Here is a 21,067-nt window from a genome sequence, read left to right as displayed (position 1 = left end):
GGTCCTTTGGGGTGTGCAGGACTCTGTTACGGACATTTTACGACACTGTGCTGGCGTCTGCACTTTTCTATGCAGTGGTTCTGCTGGGGAGGAAGGAGCACAGAGAGGGACAGGAAGAGACTGAACAAACTGGTCGGGAGGGCCGGTTCTGTCCTGGACCGTCCTCTGGACTCCATAGAGGAGGTGGGTGAGAGGAGGATGTTAAAAACTGACATCTATCATGGACAGCCCCTCTCACCCCCTGCATGAGACTGTGGGGGCCTTAAGCAGCTCCTTCAGAAGCAGACTGAGACACCCACCCTGCAAGAAGGAGCGCTACCGCAGGTCCTTCATACCTGCTGCTGTCAGACTTTATAACACCTCATTATAGTGTAATAACTGTACTGCAGCTATCACCAACATTCATACTACAGTTATACATATTCTCCTTTCCATGCATCATGCTATGCAATAATTATGTGCAATATTACAGCAATATTTTTGTGTCTTATTCTGGTTGTTAACGATGCTACACACCATGTGTGTTTTGATTAAAAAATGACTATTTTTTGTGCAGAAAAATAACTCCTGCTTCTTTCGATGAGGGAAAATGTTACATAGTGTGAATAGTTTGTTAATTATTTTGTTACCATTTATATTATCATATCTTTTCATGTTTTTATTGCTGCCTACTTTGAGTCTTCTTTATTACTTGAGTGCTTTATTTAATTTGCCTGTTTTGTGAGCTGCTGTAGCGAGTTAATTCCCCCTTTGGCGGATCAATAAAGCTTATCTTATCTTATGTGTCAAGTGTCTCTGGCTTGTCTCTTTTTGTTTGATATGTGCACTTTAATCAGGTAGAGCACTCTAACTTTGCTTTGAAAGGTGCTGTAAAGGTTCCTGGTTCAAATCTGGGTTCTAACTAGGGGGCCTTTCTGTGTGGGCTTTGCACACGTGGGTTCCCTCCAGGTACTCCGGCTTCCTCCCACAGTCCAAAGACATGCGAGACATGTTAAGTTCATTTGTAACTTTAAATTGCCCATAGGCTGTCGGTCTGTGTGTGTCAGCCCTGTCCAGGGTGTACCCCGCTTCTCGCCCAATGACAGCTGGGATAGGCTCCAGCCCCCCGGGCTCTATAGAACATGGATATTTCTGTTATTCTGATGATGTGTATCAGCTCTGGGTAATGACAGACAGGTTCAAGCCTGTTATCAAATCAGAATCACACCTACAAATGTCACTGAAGCATGGAGGAAAGCGTCGTGCCATATTGCATCCTTCACCTTCCGCTGTGAAGTATCAAATGCTCAGTTGTGAAGTCTAAAAACTTTATACGCTCATTTTGTGACTTGACATGTTGTGAAACACAGCAGTTCTTTTGTTCAGCAGACATTCACAAACAACAAAGTCAGTCTGACCCATCGTCTGAGGACCACCAAAGCATGAACAACATTTGGTTACAATCCATCCACAAAGGTTTTAAGGGATTTCATTCTGGACCTAAGTGGTGGACTGTGACGTAACCAGTGAAGTGAAGTGGAAGAGGTATAAAGTTTAAGTCACTGAAGTTGTCTCAAAGCTGGACTCAGCCCTGTGTAATTAAAGTGACCAACAGCCACAGGTGTGACTCCGACTGTTTCTCCCCTCTATTTCTCTCCTATAGTCAGTTTTCCCTTTTGCACAAATGTGGCCGTTTTCCAAGCAGCCTTTATCAGGACCCCTCATTTGCTCCCTGGATCTCGTGAAAAGCAGAGGGACAAAAATCATTTGGACAAAAAGGAAGGGATGCATTAGGCTTTGGCCTTCAGCCACCCTGTCAGAGGGCCAAGATCGCTGACTGTCCCTCAGTCTCCATCATTTCCATTTGTCTTCGACTGCGCCCTGCATCAGCCGGGGCCAAAGTGGAATCTCTCTGAACAAAACTACTCATCTGTCAGAGAGCAGAGAACAAAGGTACAGCAGAAAGGAAGCGGACGAAGACTGGCAGGAAAACAACCATTTCAGTTCTTCAATTAAAACAATGCTGAATATTTCTGTTGCATTTTAAACATAGACATTTCTGCGCTGTTGCTAGGAGGCGTAACTAACAAGAAAAGAAAAAAAACAGACCCTTAACAATATGATTTGGTCCGTCTTTCGCTTTAAGCCAACTACTTAACAGCCAGATGGATTTGGTGCTGAATAGAAACAGCAGGGGCCGCTTTGGACGAGGACGCGCCAGAGATTTTTGTCTTCCTGCCAGCTCGTGCACCGCGGCACCCGCTAACAAGTGCAGAATAGATGAGAATGGCTCTTTTATGCATCTTTTCCTCATCTGGAGAGCCAGGTTAGCGATGTGGCAAGCGTGGGCAAACGCATGGATGTGTGGCCAGATGTCTTTCATGTGTGGTATCCCAGGTAATACAGAAAGACTTCTCTATTCAACACAAAGACAAAGTCTCACATCAAAGTATTTCTTATCATTCTTACAAAGCATTCAGAGGCTTTTTGTTTCGAGAGACTGCAGCGATTGCATGTAGCCTTGTCTTCTCGCACACTAAACACCGGTTTCACACTGCAAGTTCTCCTTCATCAGGTGTCGCTGTGGGAAAACTTCTTGGCTCAGTTGCAACCCTTAGTCAATACTAATTCATTTAAACTTTACAGTCAGTTTTCAGAGATTCTGTCCTAATGCATGATCTTTGTGTGTTCGTCATCCATGTGTTAGAGAGTCCTACCTCCTGTCTTTGTTTCCACACGCCAGCAGGTGAGGTGGGCTGTCTCTCAGGTTGATGCAGGAGAAATCTCCCAGCGAGTTGCCGACGCAAACCACAGATTTGCCCGTCTCCAGGCTGTAGACGTGGATCTGAAAGTAAGAACATCATAAATGTTCATTCATCATTTCAATCATTTAAATTTTAAATTCAGTCCACCTCCAAATGCACAACCACTGCTAAAGAGGAAAAAAGGTTGGCTCTGACAAGCCCTACAAAGCTTTACCAGGGATTATAATTGACTGTCTTTGGGTGAGTGCAAAGGAATTTCAACAACATATGCCAAATACTGATATGAATATATTTCACTATATGACTTCTTGCATCTTAAAAAATTAAAGCTTAAAGTTATAATCTTGAAGATCTTAGTTTCTTTCTCTTTGGTGGCACCTGTGGTGATAAATGGTAATTGCAGGAGCACACTTCCCAGATATCCAGACAGTGTTGCATGTGTGACGTCCACGGTTGGCTCCGGTTGTAACTCTTGATTTTCCTGGCTGACGGTCGCTTTCCTTTTCAGACTGTTTGCTTCATCTGAGCGTCGAGTTTGTTTCTTTTTCTTTGGATTTTCACTTATTGTTGAAGTTGTATCTGTAGTCATCCATCTTTTCTTTGTTTGTTCAGCCATAGTAGATTACTGTTTACTCGCAACACTTGCAGAGACCGGAAAAGCAGCCGCTTAGCTCCGCCTACCCTCTCTGGCAGACCAACCACTGCTGGGTGATGGAAAACGCGTCACTAACTGGCCGCTGCTTGTGATTTATTCCACGAAAGTCGCCACAGTCTGTAATACTGCAAATGCAAAGCCTTTCGTCAGTGGGACATAGGCTCCATCACCATTGTGTTACCTCATTCTGTCATAAATAGTGACTTAACAGACATTTATTTAAATTAAAATCTTCAAGATCACTTTAACCACCAACAGTGACCTGTCAAGCTTGATAGATTCATAGCAATATGTGTTTATCCTGTTGTCAGAACAGAGTCACTTCTGGTTTCAAAACACCAAGATGGTGTTGGGCAACAGACAGGTGATGTCACAGTTGCTATGTGCACTTCTTTTATCAATCTTTGCTTCTAACATTATAGCGTCATATTTTAACTGAATCACCAAACTAAGCCAAAAGTGTCATTTTCTATGTACGTGTTGGACCAAAATCCAAACATCCATCAAACTACAGCACTGGTGTAGAATAATTAATACATTTGGTACACCTGCTAATCCTCTGCAGATCACATAATGTATCACTGAGTTATACAGTAACTGATGATACTGGTTATCATGTATGGATTACAGACTGAAGTGATTCTTTGCCAGCACTTAGGTGTTACATCTGGGGGGAGAAAAAATAATACGCCTTGGGGCTTTTTTCAGTTACAGACAGAGATGCACACCACCGCCTCCGGCTCCATCGCTGCTGCAAACTTTCTTCACACAACTTACAATGATGTCATCTGGAGCCGGCCTAATTGGTCAATTAGCGGCTGGTGTTTTCTCATCCAAATGAGACAGAACAAACAGGATAACCGCCAGGCAAAATTGACTTTGAATAATTAAAACGATAAAGAAATTAAACGGAGGGAGCGATGGAGAGAAAGAGTGAGGGGAGCCAGAAGGTAGGAGAGAAAGGAGAGGCTGAAAGAGAGAGAGAGAGATGGAGAGACAGCGACACAGATGAAGAAGTTTGAACGAAGGAAAAAACAGAGGCATGATGTAAGCCTTAAGGAGGTGCCAGCAGTTTCTGTGTGTCCCTTATTTGGGCCAAGCAGAGCTTTAATTGTGCACCACCCAGGGGCAAAGCAAAAATCACACCGGACTTTGAAATGACAGCTTGATAGGATTTGGACAGTGGAAGAGACGGCGGGGGGGGTGTGCTGAGAAAGAGGGACGGGGTTGGACGCGGAAATGAGGTTCAGCCTGCTGTTCTCGATGAATCACTTCAGTTTCGTGCAGATCGTTTTTATTAAATATCCGCCCATTAAAAAGAAGAAGTGCCACCGAGGGAGGCAGAGGAGCTGTTTTAGGATCACACTGGGGCCTGTTTAGAGACTGCAGCAGTATGTTTGGAGGAAGAAGAATCATGAGGATGACGATAGACGAGTTGTTAGGTTAATGCACTTGCTGGAGCCGCAGTGACGCTTGCAGACAAAGGAAACTCTAATGGCTGCTTGCACTGGGATGTTAATGTAATTACTCTCTTTGCTTTTAAACAGACGGATGCAATGTTTTGGCAATCATTGCAGCACTCTGAGAAGACCTAGTATGCCTTAATGCTGGGACAAAATCTGGCCAAAGAGGAGAGTTTGATTTGGGTTTTGAATTATCTTAAGTAGAAGATCATAGACCAGGAATAGATGTGTCATTTAGGGCCAAGTGTCTGCAGGTTTAACTCCCAACAAGGACTCTACCAGCTGATTCACAGCTCCACGAAGTCATGAGAGAAACTAACAAGTGAAATGATGTGAAAAGTTTGGATGAAATCTGCAGACTGTTGGCTTTCCACTGCCCATGATTCCCCGTCCTTTGTCATACACAAACACCCACATCTGAAGCAAATATGGATTCAGAGCCACGTTTGGTTCAGACACCATGTGGACAAACAGAGATTAGCACATTGGACTGGCTGCATGATAATGGCAGGTTGGTGGTTTCATGTCATTTGGGAGGGTGTGTTTCCAACTTGCAAAATTTCTAAAAGTAACTTAAAGTACGTTTTTTTTGGAGACCTGTGCTTGTTATTTTAAAGTATACAATCACTGCAGTGTTCTGTGCATTTCCACAGAGGTAAAGAAAACTGTGTGCAGTTGAATTTGAATTCTCCAAACAAAAAGAGGAAGCTGGTAGCGAGGGTGCAAGAGAACTAAGAGCAAACTCAAAGAATTGTTTCATTGGTTTGAAGCCGTTGGCTGTTGCTCAAACTAATCAAACGGCAGCAAGATGAATACATAACTAAATACTAGGTTTTTAACTTCCTGAACGGCACCATCTATATTTTTAAGGTGTTATATTAAAGTGGTAATCTTGCAGATCTCAGTGTCGTTCTCTTTGGCGGCACCTATGGCGATAAACAGTAATTGTGGGAGCACACTTCCCAGATATCCAGACAGTGTTGCATGTGTGACGTCCACGGTTGGCTCCAATTGTAACTCTTGATTTTCCTGGCTGACGGTCGCTTTCCTTTTCAGACTGTTTGCTTCATCTGAGCGTCGAGTTTGTTTCTTTTTCTTTGGATTTTCACTTATTGTTGAAGTTGTATCTGTAGTCATCCATCTTTTCTTTGTTTGTTCAGCCATAGTAGATTACTGTTTACTCGCAACACTTGCAGAGAGCGGAAAAGCAGCCGCTTAGCTCCGCCTACCCTCTCTGGCAGACCAACCACTGCTGGCTGATGGAAAACACGTCCCTAACTGGGCACTGCTTGGGATTTTTTCGGCAAAAATCACCCAGTCTGTGATATTGCAAATGCACAGGCTTTCATCAGTGGGCCATAGGCTCAATCACCATCATGTTACCTGACTTCACAGACATTTATTTAAATGAAAATCTTGGAGATTATTAGTAAGTACGAGGGTGTAGCATCCTGGATAGAAGGACCGTCTGATGAGCTGCTAAGTATGCTATGCTTTGCAGTTACCCTGCTTCAGTAGATGCAGTTTGAGGAAGTGCTATTTATTCCCCTAAATTCACCAGCAGTATATAGTATAACTGCCTGAGATGTGGGGGGATAGTTCCTAAGTGCTTAGATAGTGAGGTAGTGTCAAACAAGGTGGCACACACAAACACAACATTACACACAACTGTTAAACTTTTCACCCGATGATGTTCTGTTGGTAACTTTGTGTCACTGTCTAAATGAGCCTGATGGACTGATGTCTTGATCCTTACAGATCTGTTCATCATACATGCATCCATGAAGCCTTTATACCTCCATGCATCCAACCGGCCCCCTCAACATGGGGCAGTGAGAGGCAGACAGGTTTTCAGACAGCACTTGTGCTCTGTGGTAGATTGACTACAGTGGACAGCGAGTTTGCCAGAGGAGATGCCAGCTTGTATTGAATGCCCAGCCACGAGCTGGGTGTCTGCCTGGGTGCCCCCCCACCCAGTCCACTGGCAAGAAGGTGGCACATAGTAATGAGGATCTGGAGACTGGCTCGGCCCACACACACATATACACACACACACACGCACAGAACATTAATAAAGACGGGGAAAGTGAGAAGACAAAGCCACAAGCTGATCAATAGCGCATGCCTAAATATAACAAAGCATCTTCTATATCATAAACACAAAGCAGCTTTTTTCTCAGCGTTAGAAACCAAACTTCAACAAACTCGGTGATATTCTCAGCTGAGTCTGAATCAAGCGAACAAAACCACGACAATGATGTTGAGTTCATGCAAGTCAAAACGCTGTAAATTAAAGTGTTTCACTCTTCTGTGAGGCAAAAAGGTGTGAAATTACTTTCTCGGATGCCACCTCGGTGAGTTTTGACAGATTTTAATGAAGCATATGTTTCTAACTAAAGGTTGAGAAAAAAAAAAGTTTGCTTTGTGTTCCCCGCTGTATGAAAATGCTGTTAGATGCGTTACAGACTGTAAGAGTGACAGACAGGTTAATTAAATTTGTGAAATATTCTAATTAGTAAGAGAGGTATGCTAATAATGAATCTGCTAAAACCCACAAAGGAAAGTTTGAAAGAGTTTCTGTGCTTGTGTAACACAAAAACAATGAAGCAAATATAAAATGCAAAGAAAGCTTTCATCTTTTACTTTACTTACATTTTAAAGCTGAAAATAAAAACTAGAATGTAACTGGGTTGGGGGATGTATTTTGCACTCTTTTAGTCCTCTTATAATGTCTGTGTCTTATTTTTTTTTATCTTACCTGCCAGGGGCTACAGGCGAAAAATAGTTATTTGCTAAAACCCGGTGCGTTACATCTCTACTTGTTTTATATAAGGTTAATGTTCTTCATGCATTGTCCCTGCTCAAATAAAGAAACATAACACCACAACTAGATTGGGATTCTGAGATGCATTTTAGATGTAGGCTACATTGAAAAATGATTTTCGTTGCCAGCTCGAGATTTCTAAGACATTTTTTAACACATGAGAAGAGAAATATCTGAGATATTTTGCATTCAGGTTCAGGGTTCCCCACACCTTCAACAGCTGGGTGTACAACAGCAATAATAAGGAAAAAGGTAAACATAAAAAAATAATGTAAATGGTGTAAAAGTAAGTAGAAATATAAACGACAGTAATAAAATTATACTTCAAAACTTTAGGAAAAAACTGTAATTATGGTGGCAACTAATGACTGATACTGATAATACTGATTTATCTGGTGATGCATTTCTCCAATTTTGAATCAATCACATCGTCTTAAATATGTCATAGGAACCGGCGTCCTCGATGTAGCGGCCCCGGGTTCAACTGCTGCCCTCGGCCCTTTGCCGCGTGTCATCCCCACTCTCTCTTCCCCCATTTCCGCCACTATCCACTGTCCTCCCTCTGAAATAAAGGCATAAAAAGTCTCCAAAAAATTGTGTAAAAAAAAAAATGTCATTAGTGGTGTGACGGAGGTTGAGAACAGCGATTACGTGCGTATGTGTGATGTTGTTTTTAACGAGAGGCGTGCCTTTAACATAGAAATATGTCATACAGTGTTGATAATTCACTTTATATTGGCTAATCTGTATCTAACAGCGCATCCGCTATTCTCTTTGCACGCTCACTGCGTTGGCACTTATTTTGAAAGAACACGCTGGCGGTTGCTTGTGATAACAATCGGAAGCTCAACACACGTAACTTTGTCCCGCGGCCTGCTGTAATGTGTGGGTATTAACTTCATGTTACCCATGTTGCACAAAGTTAGATTCATAACGCTGCTGGGTTCAGAAAATGAAGGCATAATCCCAAAACGGAGGGTCACTGTTTATTTGTTTTAGATGTAGCCATTAAAAAAAGACACAGACATGTGCGCTGTGAACGCTGAGCATGTTACATGTAGCCACTGCTGCTACGTAAAAACCTTGTTTTTGTAGATTATAGCACTCTTGTAATGCTCTAATCTACAGAAGTATTTATGTTTTGAGTTTGTAATGTTTACTTACGGTGGTCCCTCTGATACTAATATGAAAGAGATGCAGCTTTTAATAATTAAGACTGTTGTAGTCTGATTTTTTACATTAAGCTGCATCTAGAAACATTATTCAGTTTAGATGATGGTCATAGAGTGTGAAAGTTACTATAAATATCCTTTTTTTCCCTAGCTGATCTTACTCTTATGTAAATAACTTTTTTGCATCGTAACTCTTATTTAATATTTAACTTTATTTTTGCATTTAACTCTCTATACTTTCTCTGAGTCAGAGCAACTGTAACGCCCAGGGATTAATTAATTATTTCTTATCCTGAGTTCATAGTGAAAAAATGTCTACTCCTGTTTAACAGTCTCAAAAATGAAATTCAGTTTAAATTGATTACAAATTAAATGGAGGTGCACACAGAGGATGATTTGAATATTCTCTTACATTAAATGATTATCAAAATATTGCCAGTTATTTATTCGCTGAGCAAGCAATCAATTCGTCACTCAATGATATACAATTGATCCAATACAGAAATTATGATTAAATAGTTGTAAGAAATACTGGAGATTTAGCCTCATAAAGAAACATTTCAGAAGGCTCATACTTTTCGCATGTAAAATGTATTTCTTCTCTTCTCCTTCTCTTCTTCAGTGTTTAGAACTGAAGAAGCCTTTGGGATGAGAGGTGAAACGTCTTCAAGAACTTCAAACCGAGTCCAGTTGCCTTTTGTATTAAGCCTAGAATTACCATGACTTAGATGACTGAGAACCTTCACAGACTTCTTCTCTTCTCACTGTGTACCAGAACCTCAAAACCTGTTTCACCCTGACCACTTGTATCTTCCTAGTAACATGGTTAAATAAGTTGATTTTAAAAACTAAGTATTTTGTCACTGCACAACCCCATGTTGCTTTTTCTCCGATAGGGTAGGGCTGTTATATCCCTCACTGCTGCTCTCTCGTCGGTCCACTATGTGGTGCTTTAGTGCTGCCAATGAACACACTACAGTGTGTCAGCTGTGCCCTTCTTACAGGGATGATGTCAGCGGAGACGCTTTGCCAAAAACCTGTCAGTCACAGAGTGCTGCAAACACACAATATGCTTGGATGATACTTGCTGTTTTCAAGATAGCAGATTCAAAGTTGCTATGGCAACACATGTCACTTTTTTAATTAAATCTTAATTTATTTTATCCATAAACACTGACAAAAACATCTTGATTAAGTGAACTTGAAAGCATATTGCCTTGTGCATATTTGCCTCCTGATCCCGACAGAACAGTTCGTCTCCTGGCTCTTTGTACTTTCTAAGTAAAGGCTTAAGAGTCAATTAGGTACACAGGGTCCTTAGAAACACAATATTATTAGAAGCAAACAGATGCAGCTCGGGGAACAGCAGTTTATCAAAGTGCCCTTAAAGGCTGGAGCAATTAGGAGCAGGGTCCGATGAGGGCTTGTAGCTATTTAAGATAGCTATTTGTACTATAAACAAACCCCCTACAGGTACATCACATTCATCTCTGAGGGGAGTCAAGTGGTCTGAGGGGACACAGAGGACTAGTGATCACACTGTCAAGAGACGCAGTTTACATTTACACAGATGAGATGTATTCAGAGAAGAGTCTTTGTCATAAGTTTAAAATTCAAATCAGCTGAAAGTTTGGATCAAACTAAGAGTAACAAGCAGGAGAAATATTATATAACAGTTAGTTCCGACCAAGCAATCTAATTGGACAAGAGGTGTTCTATATGTGCTGACATACAGTAGAGAACAACATCACTGGGACTTTTCATATTATTGCTTCTATCGATTACAGAGAACACCAGCTTTGACTGACAGTGGCTTTTTCCAGGTGAGAACTGCTCCTTTAATTAAATAAATAAGTAACAGACAAACACTAATTCTTTATTCTTTAGCATGCTAAGGTGCTGTTCACATTTGAGCGGACAATCATTATAACAATATAGAAAGCTGTTAGCAGCATATACTTGAACTACAACTGTTACTCCACCACTGCAAGAGTATATTACAACAATTTGCATATTTCTTTCTAATTAATTTGCTTTGAACTAACCTCCTTAACTTCTCCTGTCTTTGATTTGTGATCTAGGATCTCTAACTACTTCAGATATTGGTGATTTTATTAACCCACAATTATAACAACCATAACTCTGCCCTGAGAGCAAACTACAATGACAATTTAGGATGTCAATTTAACAACCTCTCCTTTGCAAGGTGGTGGATACTGACAGTATGGGACAGTTTGTTCTGGGAGTTAAACAATGTTAAAGTGCAAATGAAGCAATGTTGGGAGCAGATAAAGTCATGAATTTAGACTTGAGACGCTTTTTAGCCAAACTGTTTCATTTACTTGGTTAAGATGCTTAAAAATCGTTAGTATTTTTTGACTTATGCTGAAGTTCTACATAGTGAACTTTGTTTTCAATGTCAGAATATGATACAAATGCACATGACAACAAATCACGAGCTTATGGACCAGAACACTTTGATAAACCCCATTTATTCTAATATATGCAGGAAACTGTTGGTCCAGTGAAAATGTTATATCCCCTAATGCAAAAAGAAACAGCTACTTATGTCTTTAGAACAGCAATGAGATACTTACTGCACATTTAAAAACAGGACATTTAACTCACCTTGTTTCCTCCGTCGTGCATGGCCCATCCTGAGCGCTTCACTCCAAGTGCAACATGACAGTCAGAGGTGTCCAGGCAGGTGACGGGGTGACCGTAGACTGAGTGGACAGTCCGTGGCTCCTCCTCACGGGGGTCCAACAGGTACACGGCATCTCCTGCTGCCAGGGCTGCAAGTGGGGTCTGCTGCCCCCTGCCTGGCACCAAAACCAGGCTCTCTACCTGCAATACAGTCACAGGCAAGACACAGGCACTTTACACTTTGACTCTTATATGCATTTTGTGTGGCATGACTTCCAAATGAATTAAATGCAAAACTTAATCAGGAAGGAAATAATGCTAATTGCCCTAAATTGATTAATCAGATATTTTTTTAAATGTATAAAAGCCATCTATGAAAAGTTTCTACTAAAATCAACCACATTTTTAATCGACTAATAAGCTCAGGAAAAGTACAATTACAAGAAACTGAAAGGCCAAAAAACATGGAAAAAGATGAGGCTGCCAAATGCTTACATCACTATGTCACAAGCACAACCTCTTATCTAACACAACAACACATCAGTATGGAGCCTTTCGCACATATGAGGAATCAAACTTACAGTCTTGGGTAGCCGAGTCTGGCAGAGCGTCCTCCAGTAGCCCCGATCATCAGCACGCTCCAGCCGAACATCACACCCTGCAGCGGAGCACAGGACGGGGCTGTCAGGGCTCAGGGCGAGGGCCTGGATCCTCCCCGGGGTCTGGTAGTGGTGGATGGGCTCTCCGCCTGTCTCTGTGCTCCACAGGTCAACACAGCCTGTACCCAAAATATTCAAACAAATTAGTTCCTTATTATAATAATTATTAATCATTTAAACAGACATGCACAAACTCACCGTCTTCATAAGCAGCAGCAGCCACTGTGCTGTTAACCTGCACGTGACTAACATGAGGTCTGGGCTCAGAGTGAGCTGACAGGCTGTTGGTCTTCAGGTAAGAGGCCGTTGAGTCCCAGTGCAGCGTATCCCACAGCCTCACATCCCCAGACGTGTACCTGAAACACAAACAAACACACAAAGTCACACTTTACATGAACATTTTATATGCTCTGGACAAAAAAGGCACATGAATGTAGCAGCAGAATAATCGCCTGTGTGTCCGTCGCACTCAGTGAACTCGGCCTCTTCAGAATACCTGACGTCACCTTCTCACCACTGAATCATTTCCCCTCTCACACTCTCCGGACTTGTTGTTATTTTGTTTTTCCAAAGTCTTTGTTACGTGATCTTTTGGAGGATTACAGGGGTGTTGTTTGGGCGGAACAAGGGGGGACATTTCACCTCTTACTGCTGGTCACAACAACATGAAGAGGAGGTTATCCCACCCAGGCACTCGCTGTAACGCTCCAACTTTTGGAATCTCTAATGCACTTATAAAACCTTTCATGCATGACTTTAGCCACTCCTTTATGATAAGGTAAATGCTGAAATTATTTTTTAAGTTGCACTTTTAAACATGCAAATATAGTCAAATTAACTGGGAAACAAAAACACCGTAGGTATGCAACTGACAATAATGTTAATAGTGTTTTAAATCTAATATAGAGTCCAAATTAAAGTCGTCAAATTTCTTCTTTCAATAAAAAGAACAAAGAGGCAAATTCTTTGAAATTAAAAAAATTGCAACAAGCAAATAAGAGATTTTTTGCATTATAAATTCCTTCAACAAGTGATCCCTTTTCAAAGATATCAAATAATTATCTGTTGAACAACAAACTGATGAGTCAACAAAAGCATCTGGTGCCGTCAGCAGACACTCAGGCCTCAAACCTTACACCAGGTTTCCCAAAAACCTGGTTGGTAGGTGTTCAAGGCTGAAACTGTTTATTCACTAAGTAGTTGAGTCACAATTCATGATAATCAGTTTGAGTCATTTTTTCAAGCGAAAAGCCAAAACAATTTCAGCTCCTGTGCAAGGACTTGTTGCTGTTTTAACAGAGTGCAAAGTAAATGTCTTTGTCGAGGGGGGAAGCCCATGGGCTTTCTTCTGGCACACTCGCACCGAGCCAAGGATTGAGTTTAAAATGCTTTTATTGAATCAGGGCATCTCTTGTCAAAAAACATCAGTATCAAAGAAATAAACAGCGACCGGTTTCGCCCCTCATCGGGTCTTCTTTAGGCCGTGCTCTGTCGACAGTTTACTTTTGAACACCCGGTATCCCTCTTATTTCTAAATCTCTTTGTATTATGTAAAAATTGTAGCTCTGGAAATATGGAATAGGCAACTTATTTTGATGTTAATAAACGATTACAGAAAAAAACACTGTGAAAATATACCTCTCTATGTCTCTCTTTGATTCTTCCACTTCCTCTCTCTTTAAATCTTCAAGAAACTTAAAAGCTTTTTCTCCGTCTCTACTTGTATGAACTATGTTCTCTACCTACCCGTGTCACAGACAAGGCCCTGTTTATGAAGGCAAACCAACAGCCTTCTAATACAACCCAACCAGTGGCTCACAGCACAGAGTAGAGGTCAACAGAGGTTGCCAGTTTCCTCAGTAAATGTTAAGTTTGCACCCACGTCTCAAAACTTGTGATAATGATTTATTGATGTTCAAGATATAATCCAGACAAATCCAGGTCGCTTTTGAAAAAGAGATTCTATATCTCAACAAGCTTTTACCTGGTTAAATAAAGGTTAAATAAAAAAATAATAATAATCTGGAGGTTTTCATGTAAACAAATGTCTGTTAAGTCTATCGCCGAATGAGGTAACACAATAGTGATTGAGCCTATGACCCACTCATGAAAGCCTTTGCATTTGCAGTATTACAGACTGGTTGTCGGTGACGACTTTCGCGTAAAAAATCCCAAGCGGCGCCCAGTTAGTGACACGTTTTCCATCAGCCAGCAGTGGTTGGTCTGCCAGAGAGGGTAGGCGGAGCTAAGCGGCTGCTTTTCCGGTCTCTGCAAGTGTTGTGAGTAAACAGTAATCTACTATGGCTGAACAAACAAAGAAAAGATGGATGACTACAGATACAACTTCAAAAATAAGTGAAAATCCAAAGAAAAAGAAACAAAGTCGACGCTCAGATGAAGGCAAACAGTCTGAAAAGGAAAGCGACCGTAGACATCTGGTTATCTGGGACGTATGCGCCCGCAACTGCCTTTTATCGCCATTAGGTGTCGCCAAATAGAACAAAACTGAGAACTTCGAGATTACAACTTTAAGTTGCATCCTTAAGTCAAATTGTATCTAGTGAAATCTCTTCAACAGAAAGGCTTCTTCAACATCCTCACCTCCTCCTGTGTTTTTCACCTTTTAGTGACAAAGCGATGCCTTTACCGCCCATCCTCAAGTAACAACAAAGCCCCGCACTCAACAAGCCTCTGTTGGCTTCTCTGCTCTCTTTACCCGAGTCAACGAGCTCTCGCTGTAGGAGACGTCAAACTGCCAGCGTTCCCACCTCCACAGATACCATCATGTCTGAGCAAGTATCCGCCTCGCAGCCAGAGTGTGTGACACAGAGACAGCAAGTGTGACAGAGGGTGTACATGTGTACCCCCGCTTGAGTGTGAGTTCTGCATCGCGGGGTTTGGCAAGGAATAAACAATAGGAATACACACTTTCAATTAATTGGGACGTCGCCTCGACAGGACGAGGGTGCTGAACGTGATCCAAGTCATTTGTCAAAACTTTTACGTACAGGAAACTTTCAGACGACGATCTTCCTGCCAGTCTCGACAGATTTGGCCTTTGTGTCGCTGTGTGACTCCCAGAGTTGTTGGGTTAATGAGGCCGATGTCTCCTGTTGCCTCGTAAATGCCAAATCTCGTTCCTAACAAGATTTTTGTGGATGCGATTGAATCATTCTCATTACTTTAAATCCCTATTGATTCTTTTCTCTTTTACAAATTCACTTTGCTAAAAGAGCCTTTAAGTACCAATGACGGGAAAAGTATTGATGTTGTCGATTTGTTAATAGCAATGGCATAAAAGAAGAGGATTTCCACAGTTTGCAGAGTGCTTTATTTATTGTCAGGACTGTTAGTGCTGCCTTTCCTACCTCTGCTAACGTGCAAAGATATAAACACAGCGTCTTCTTCTCCTCTGAGCAACAGCAGGACTGAGGGGAATCTAATCACATCACTCCCCGGAGACGCTGCACAGCTCCTCATGGGCAGTCGATCCGGCTCCTGCGGTTCGTCACAATCTATCACTGTCTCAGTTATTTCAGAGCTGTTTAGTTAAGCTGCTATTTATAAACTCCTCCCTCACCAACTATCGCAATTAGTGGCGCCATTAGTCAGAGTCAACAATGAACAGCATTATTAAAAATCAAATCTGATCAATATTGTATTGTGTCAGTTCTTGCTGATGCTGGCAGTAATTTACACAGTGACCCGTCAGATGTTTCAGTTTGCTGCCTGAAAATGTGTTTATGATCATAAAAATGTTCATCACCCCCCCGAACAAATCAGTCCATGCAGGGTTGTTTCTGAAGCCACGCTCACAAATTCTCTTTCCTCTTTATTCTTCAGTTTCATTCTAAATAATCAACTCTACAAAAAACATGCCTTACTTCGTTCATGACATTAGTTGAGGCTCTTTGCACTAAACCTTTTTAAAAAAGTAAATATAAAAGGAGGAATGAGACATTTTGAAAACTGAAATTGTGCATATTTTAGTCCTCTGCAGGAATAAATGTAGATTTTTCTTCTCTTAGTTTTGCATTGATATGGTCCAGCAGGTGCTGCAGGGGTGCAATTTAACTGCTAGCCGTGCTGGCTGTTAGTGTTTACGATCAAGTTCTCCATTTTACTTTTTAATAAGTGTGACAACCCTCTTGGCTTCCTGTGTGGTGCTGTCATTTCTTTTATTAGGAGAGAACCAGGAAGTGCAATCATCCTATCATTGCACCTGTGTCTGCTGCTCCTCAGCTATATGAGCTGCTGGATTCAGCCAGTCTCTCTCTCGCTCTTCCTGGACATATGGTTTGTTGTTTGGGTTAGACTGTTCCTTTATTTAGTTTCCTTGGTTTCTCACACGACAGTTACACTCATTCAGCCCACTGGACATTACTGCTATTACTGATAAACACGTTTAACACAGGCAGTGTTCGAGTTATCTTTGGTTAAATAAATCTTTGGTTAAAAGTCATGTGTGGTCCTCTCCTTCTTGTCCCTCCCCTGAGCCGGGCTGTGACATATTACAAATAATGCAGATGAATTCAGAGTCCGCAAGTGACACACATCAGATGCCAGAGAGCTGCGTCTTGGGTCCATGAAACTCACCCAGCGAGGACGAAGTTGTCACAGGCGCTGACGTCACACAGCACCTTCCCCAGCTCGAACTGCAGCTGGCTGATGGATCCAACTCGGTTCTACGCAGAAAATATACACAGGCTCAAAACACAAGTTCCAGCCACAAAACTGATTCAGTTAATGATGTTTCCTGTGGAAAGTAGAACAGTTATATATCACTAAAGAACAGGTTTGCTTTCCATAATAAAAGTATTTTTTGGTCCTAATTTAACCAGAAGAGTGGGTTTCCATCATTGCGTGTCTTCATATTAAAATCAAATTTTTTAAAGGTTCATTATTGTATTTTATTAGATTAAAACTCTAATGAAGACTGGGGATGAAAAACATGACGATGTTGCTTTGGCAACCTCTTTTTGATTTGATGGAAATAAAGCCCCTTTGGATTTAATTTCATTTAACTGAAATAAATTGAACAGAACTTAACAGTCCATTAAGCCACTGACATGTAGATGTTTAAGGTTAATTGTGCATCCATTTCACCAGTCACTTTCCAGCATAGGTGGTGTATTTGGGTGAAAAATATCATTCTGATTTCCCACAGAAGAACAGCTCGAGCTCACCTTCCAGTTGCAGCACACGGTTTTGGCCGAGTTCCTGCAGTCTCTGAGCGTGCTCTTCCAGCAGGGGGAGTCAGACACGCTGGCTTCCTGGTGATATCCCTCTCTCCTGCACATATTGAACCACAGGACGCTGTCCTCTGCAAGGACTCTCCATGCCCTGCTCACCTGGGAGGAGGTTGGACAGTGTTACTGCTGATTGAGTCAGCATACATTACTAGCTTGCCTCACTTGATTTATTCGTGCTTAACGAGCCCGGCTGACTGCCAAATCGACTCTCTGCACCATGTGCTGTAGGACGGCAGAACAAAATGTAATTTGCTAATCTATACCGTTTAAGTCATGTAAGGTAATAAAGCTTGTCTCAGCAATTCTGTAAGTTTGGGGGTAGTGCAAGGTAACTGTTGCTGTAAGGACTACACAACCGAGAATGGAAACACCTGAAATACACAAGCTGTACAGAGTGTGATTGCTTTACAGGAATGGGACCAGAGAGACCAACAGTATTAGAGCAAGTTTCCTGCATTTAAGAATTGTCATTTGTCATTTCATCTTCAGAAGAAGATTTCTCATCAGTTTTCAACAGAAAAATCAGGGGAGGAGTTTTCAAGCTGCAGGTTAGTCCACCGTAGATCGTTAAAATAGTCACATACTACAACCTTATCAAAAGTTGCAGAAAGTGTTGGTCTAAAGAAGTGATTCTTTGTTTTGGTTTGGGACCCATCATAGGGAATTTAACGTATATTTGGAAACTAAGTAAGAGTGTGATGTGTGTGTTTTTAGAGCCCGTCAAGTATGGGTATATTTTGGCTTAAATCATGACCGATTTTAGAGGGGAAAAAACTAACCAATATGGCATCAAAGATGGTATTGCTGACCTGGAAATAAAACAGACCGTATAATGTGGATTGTGCACCGCTTTGGCACTAATATGAATATGCAAAGGGAATCAAAAGGCTGCTTTTTTTAAACATGTAACTTTATTAAATAATACTATTTAACATTATCATACACTTTTCACCAATTCTAATGACGAGCAGACAGGCTCGTCTGCCGTAGGCAGTGCTGAGAGTACTGTATGTTGAATGAATAGAAGAAGTTGCTCAATTATAAAGTTCTGTTTCATACGTCCTTTGGACAGGCCGTCTTTAGGATGGGGTGGCTTATAAAATTGTATTATTGAATCTTCATCAACAGTTGATTACAAAACAAACTGAAGAAACTGAAAGGCCTAAAACAAATGATGTAAGGAGGGAATCTCCAGAAGAATTGTACCGATGCTTTAAGTCATCTGACGGGTTGAAGCTACCAAAATATGCTTAGAAGGTTGTTTGCTCATGATTTTACTTTCTGAAATGATTGCATTTGCTTGACTTGATGAAGTGCAGGTGCAAGGTCCTGATGCATTCTTGTCACATGCGTGTGCCCAAGAACGGACTGTTCAACTGTTCTGCATGGAGAAAAAGGTCAGTTCACGCGCGTGCTGCACGAGGACGGGATGTTAGGTACTTCCCCTTACAGTATATAAGCAGCCATCTCGTGCTGCCCACCAGTCTTCTCACAAGACTCCAACTAGATCTCAACTGGCTTGCGAAGTCATACAGCATGACAGTTTTTTAAACAAACTCAAGTGCTGGAATTGTGACTACAATTTTATTAAATATTGAGATATAAAGTCACATGGTACGAGAGCCTATTGGACAAGTGTGTAGTTTAGAGGTGTGTAGGACACTGAGATCTTTTAAACAGATCCAAGTGCATAGTTGAGGGTGTGTGTGAAGCACTGGGTTCTTTTAAACAGATGTGTGGAGCACAGTTGTGAAGCTCAGGAGTTTATTAATCAAACTCACAAGTGGAACAACAAACGCTTGTCTGAGATGGCTTGAGTGCAAAGATTAGGGCCCCTCCCTGGGCTGAGGCCAGGTTAAAAGCTTATAACTGTTAGGTTTTGTGAAGCTAGGGACCATTACAGGTTCTTCAGACGGAGAGAAGAGCTAGTCGAAGGTTCCGGTGTTCCCCTTAGCGACCCTCTTTAGCTGGGGAGGTAAAAGGAGAGACTCCCACAGGGACTAAGTAGTGGACAACAAAAACTAAGTGAGTAGTAAAAAGTTTGTCAGGGAGCCGGAAGACCTACGGAAGCCAGTGGGCGAGAATCACAGAGGGAAGCCTTACTCCGCCTGCCCCCCCTTCCTGTGTCCGCAAGCCTCAAGGCTCATGAGTGTTTCAGGTCGAGGACGGGGCCAGTGAGCGAGGAGCGGACACTAGGGGACCCACGGTGGTGACCGGACGAGGGAATACAGAAACAAGCCAAGATTTAAATAAAGATTTAAAGTAATACGTTTTTTTTTTTTTCAATTATCTGATAGAAGCAATGTCAAATTTGGTCTTTAAAGTTGGAGATTAAAATTAAGATTTAGGGTAAAAATCAGGCGATAGCTTAATGAACTTATCGATTTGACACCTGAGGGCAGCCTGTTTAGTCTCTTCGTATCGCAACTTGCTTCAGTAAAGTATGGAGTCAGATTGCGTTCCACTAGACAAACTATGTGATATGAAAACGTCTAAATAATCCCATTGCTTTCTGCAGTATATGTTATATTATATATTACATTTTTAATATCAGTGCAAAAAGGGAAAGACACACGCTGAAACTGACGGTTTAGCAGCAGATTCCAGAGTAGCTTGAAATTGAGATTAGTGAAAAGTGAACCTATAAGTGTCAAATAACTGATATTTATTATTCTTTTTCATATTGTGAGCCTTCATAATAATTCTGAAATTGTATGAGTTTAGCCTAATACTACGGCAGGGACGCTGTATCTCTGTTTTTGCTTATGTTTTGTTTTCATTTGGTTTAAGGCTGAGTCCTTTAAGTTATAGCTACTTTATCATGTATTCCAAAATGTAAAGCTCTTTCCAAGAATACTTTCCCCACAGCAGCAGCTTACCTGTGCACATCTGCCGAGCTCAGTACAGTTGAGATACTGGAATATCTTCAAAGCTAATTCGTACGGCAGCTCAATATCAAAGAAAGGAATGTCATTGAGTTCATTCTGCAAAAAAAGAATTAACACACAAATTAAATTATGTGCAGGTTGAAATAAACCAGAATCCACTCTATCATCATCTTCATCCTCACCAGATCCTGAATGAGTTGATCCACCAGCTCCTCGTCTTTCTTAACCTTTCTCTGAGGCTGCAGCTGCTGCTGCTGCTGCTGCTGCTGCAGGGATGATCTGCAGACATCAGTCATGTTATGATACTGCCTCTTTCTCTTGTTTCTCTCCTCCTGAATCCTGCCCAGCAGGGGACTGGTCCTCCCATCCAGCAAACTACGTGCAATGGACACATACTCAGGCTGATCCTCGGACCCTGCAGCATCTTCTCCTTCTCCTTTACCAACACAGCCTTTCACTTTAGTACAATCCTCCTCTTCTGGTTTTGAAGGACTACAGGCCTTGATGAGATTTTTTGAGTCTTCAAAATAACTATTTTTTAAATCCCCCTGGCTTGACTGGCCAGAAGCATCACAGAAAGGAGGAGCACAAATAAGTCGCTGCTCATCTTTTTGACTCGTTAACTCTTGTTTCCAACGGTTCCTGAACGCATCAAGTTCGTCGTCGGCCATGTTTCTCATTCATAGTTAACAAAATATAACTCCACAGTGTTAGAAATCGGTGTCGTATATTTTGTTTAGATTTCTGTACCAGTTGAGGTTAGC

General features: G+C 41.5%; 1 protein-coding gene across 1 annotated transcript in view; it reads right to left on the bottom strand.

The window, feature by feature from the left end:
- The window catches only part of fbxw8 (F-box and WD repeat domain containing 8), a 25,488-nt gene extending 4,421 nt beyond the window's left edge, over positions 1-21,067 (bottom strand). Inside the window, exons 1-8 of the mRNA XM_069683726.1 lie at positions 20,486-21,067; positions 20,295-20,399; positions 17,350-17,514; positions 16,760-16,848; positions 12,362-12,519; positions 12,086-12,282; positions 11,487-11,705; positions 2,697-2,824 (exon numbers count right to left, since the gene is read on the bottom strand). Coding sequence (XP_069539827.1) covers positions 2,697-2,824; positions 11,487-11,705; positions 12,086-12,282; positions 12,362-12,519; positions 16,760-16,848; positions 17,350-17,514; positions 20,295-20,399; positions 20,486-20,983 — 1,559 coding nt within the window. The 5' untranslated portion in view covers positions 20,984-21,067. The remainder of the gene's footprint in view (positions 1-2,696; positions 2,825-11,486; positions 11,706-12,085; positions 12,283-12,361; positions 12,520-16,759; positions 16,849-17,349; positions 17,515-20,294; positions 20,400-20,485) is intronic.

The sequence above is a fragment of the Semicossyphus pulcher genome, unplaced genomic scaffold (assembly GCF_022749685.1).
Source record: "Semicossyphus pulcher isolate SPU_LCO1_2020_fin unplaced genomic scaffold, fSemPul1.0.p SCAF_6, whole genome shotgun sequence".
NCBI lineage: Eukaryota > Metazoa > Chordata > Actinopteri > Labriformes > Labridae > Semicossyphus > Semicossyphus pulcher.
The sequence above is the reverse complement of the archived record's forward strand: the minus strand, read 5'-3'. Positions and strand labels throughout refer to the sequence as shown.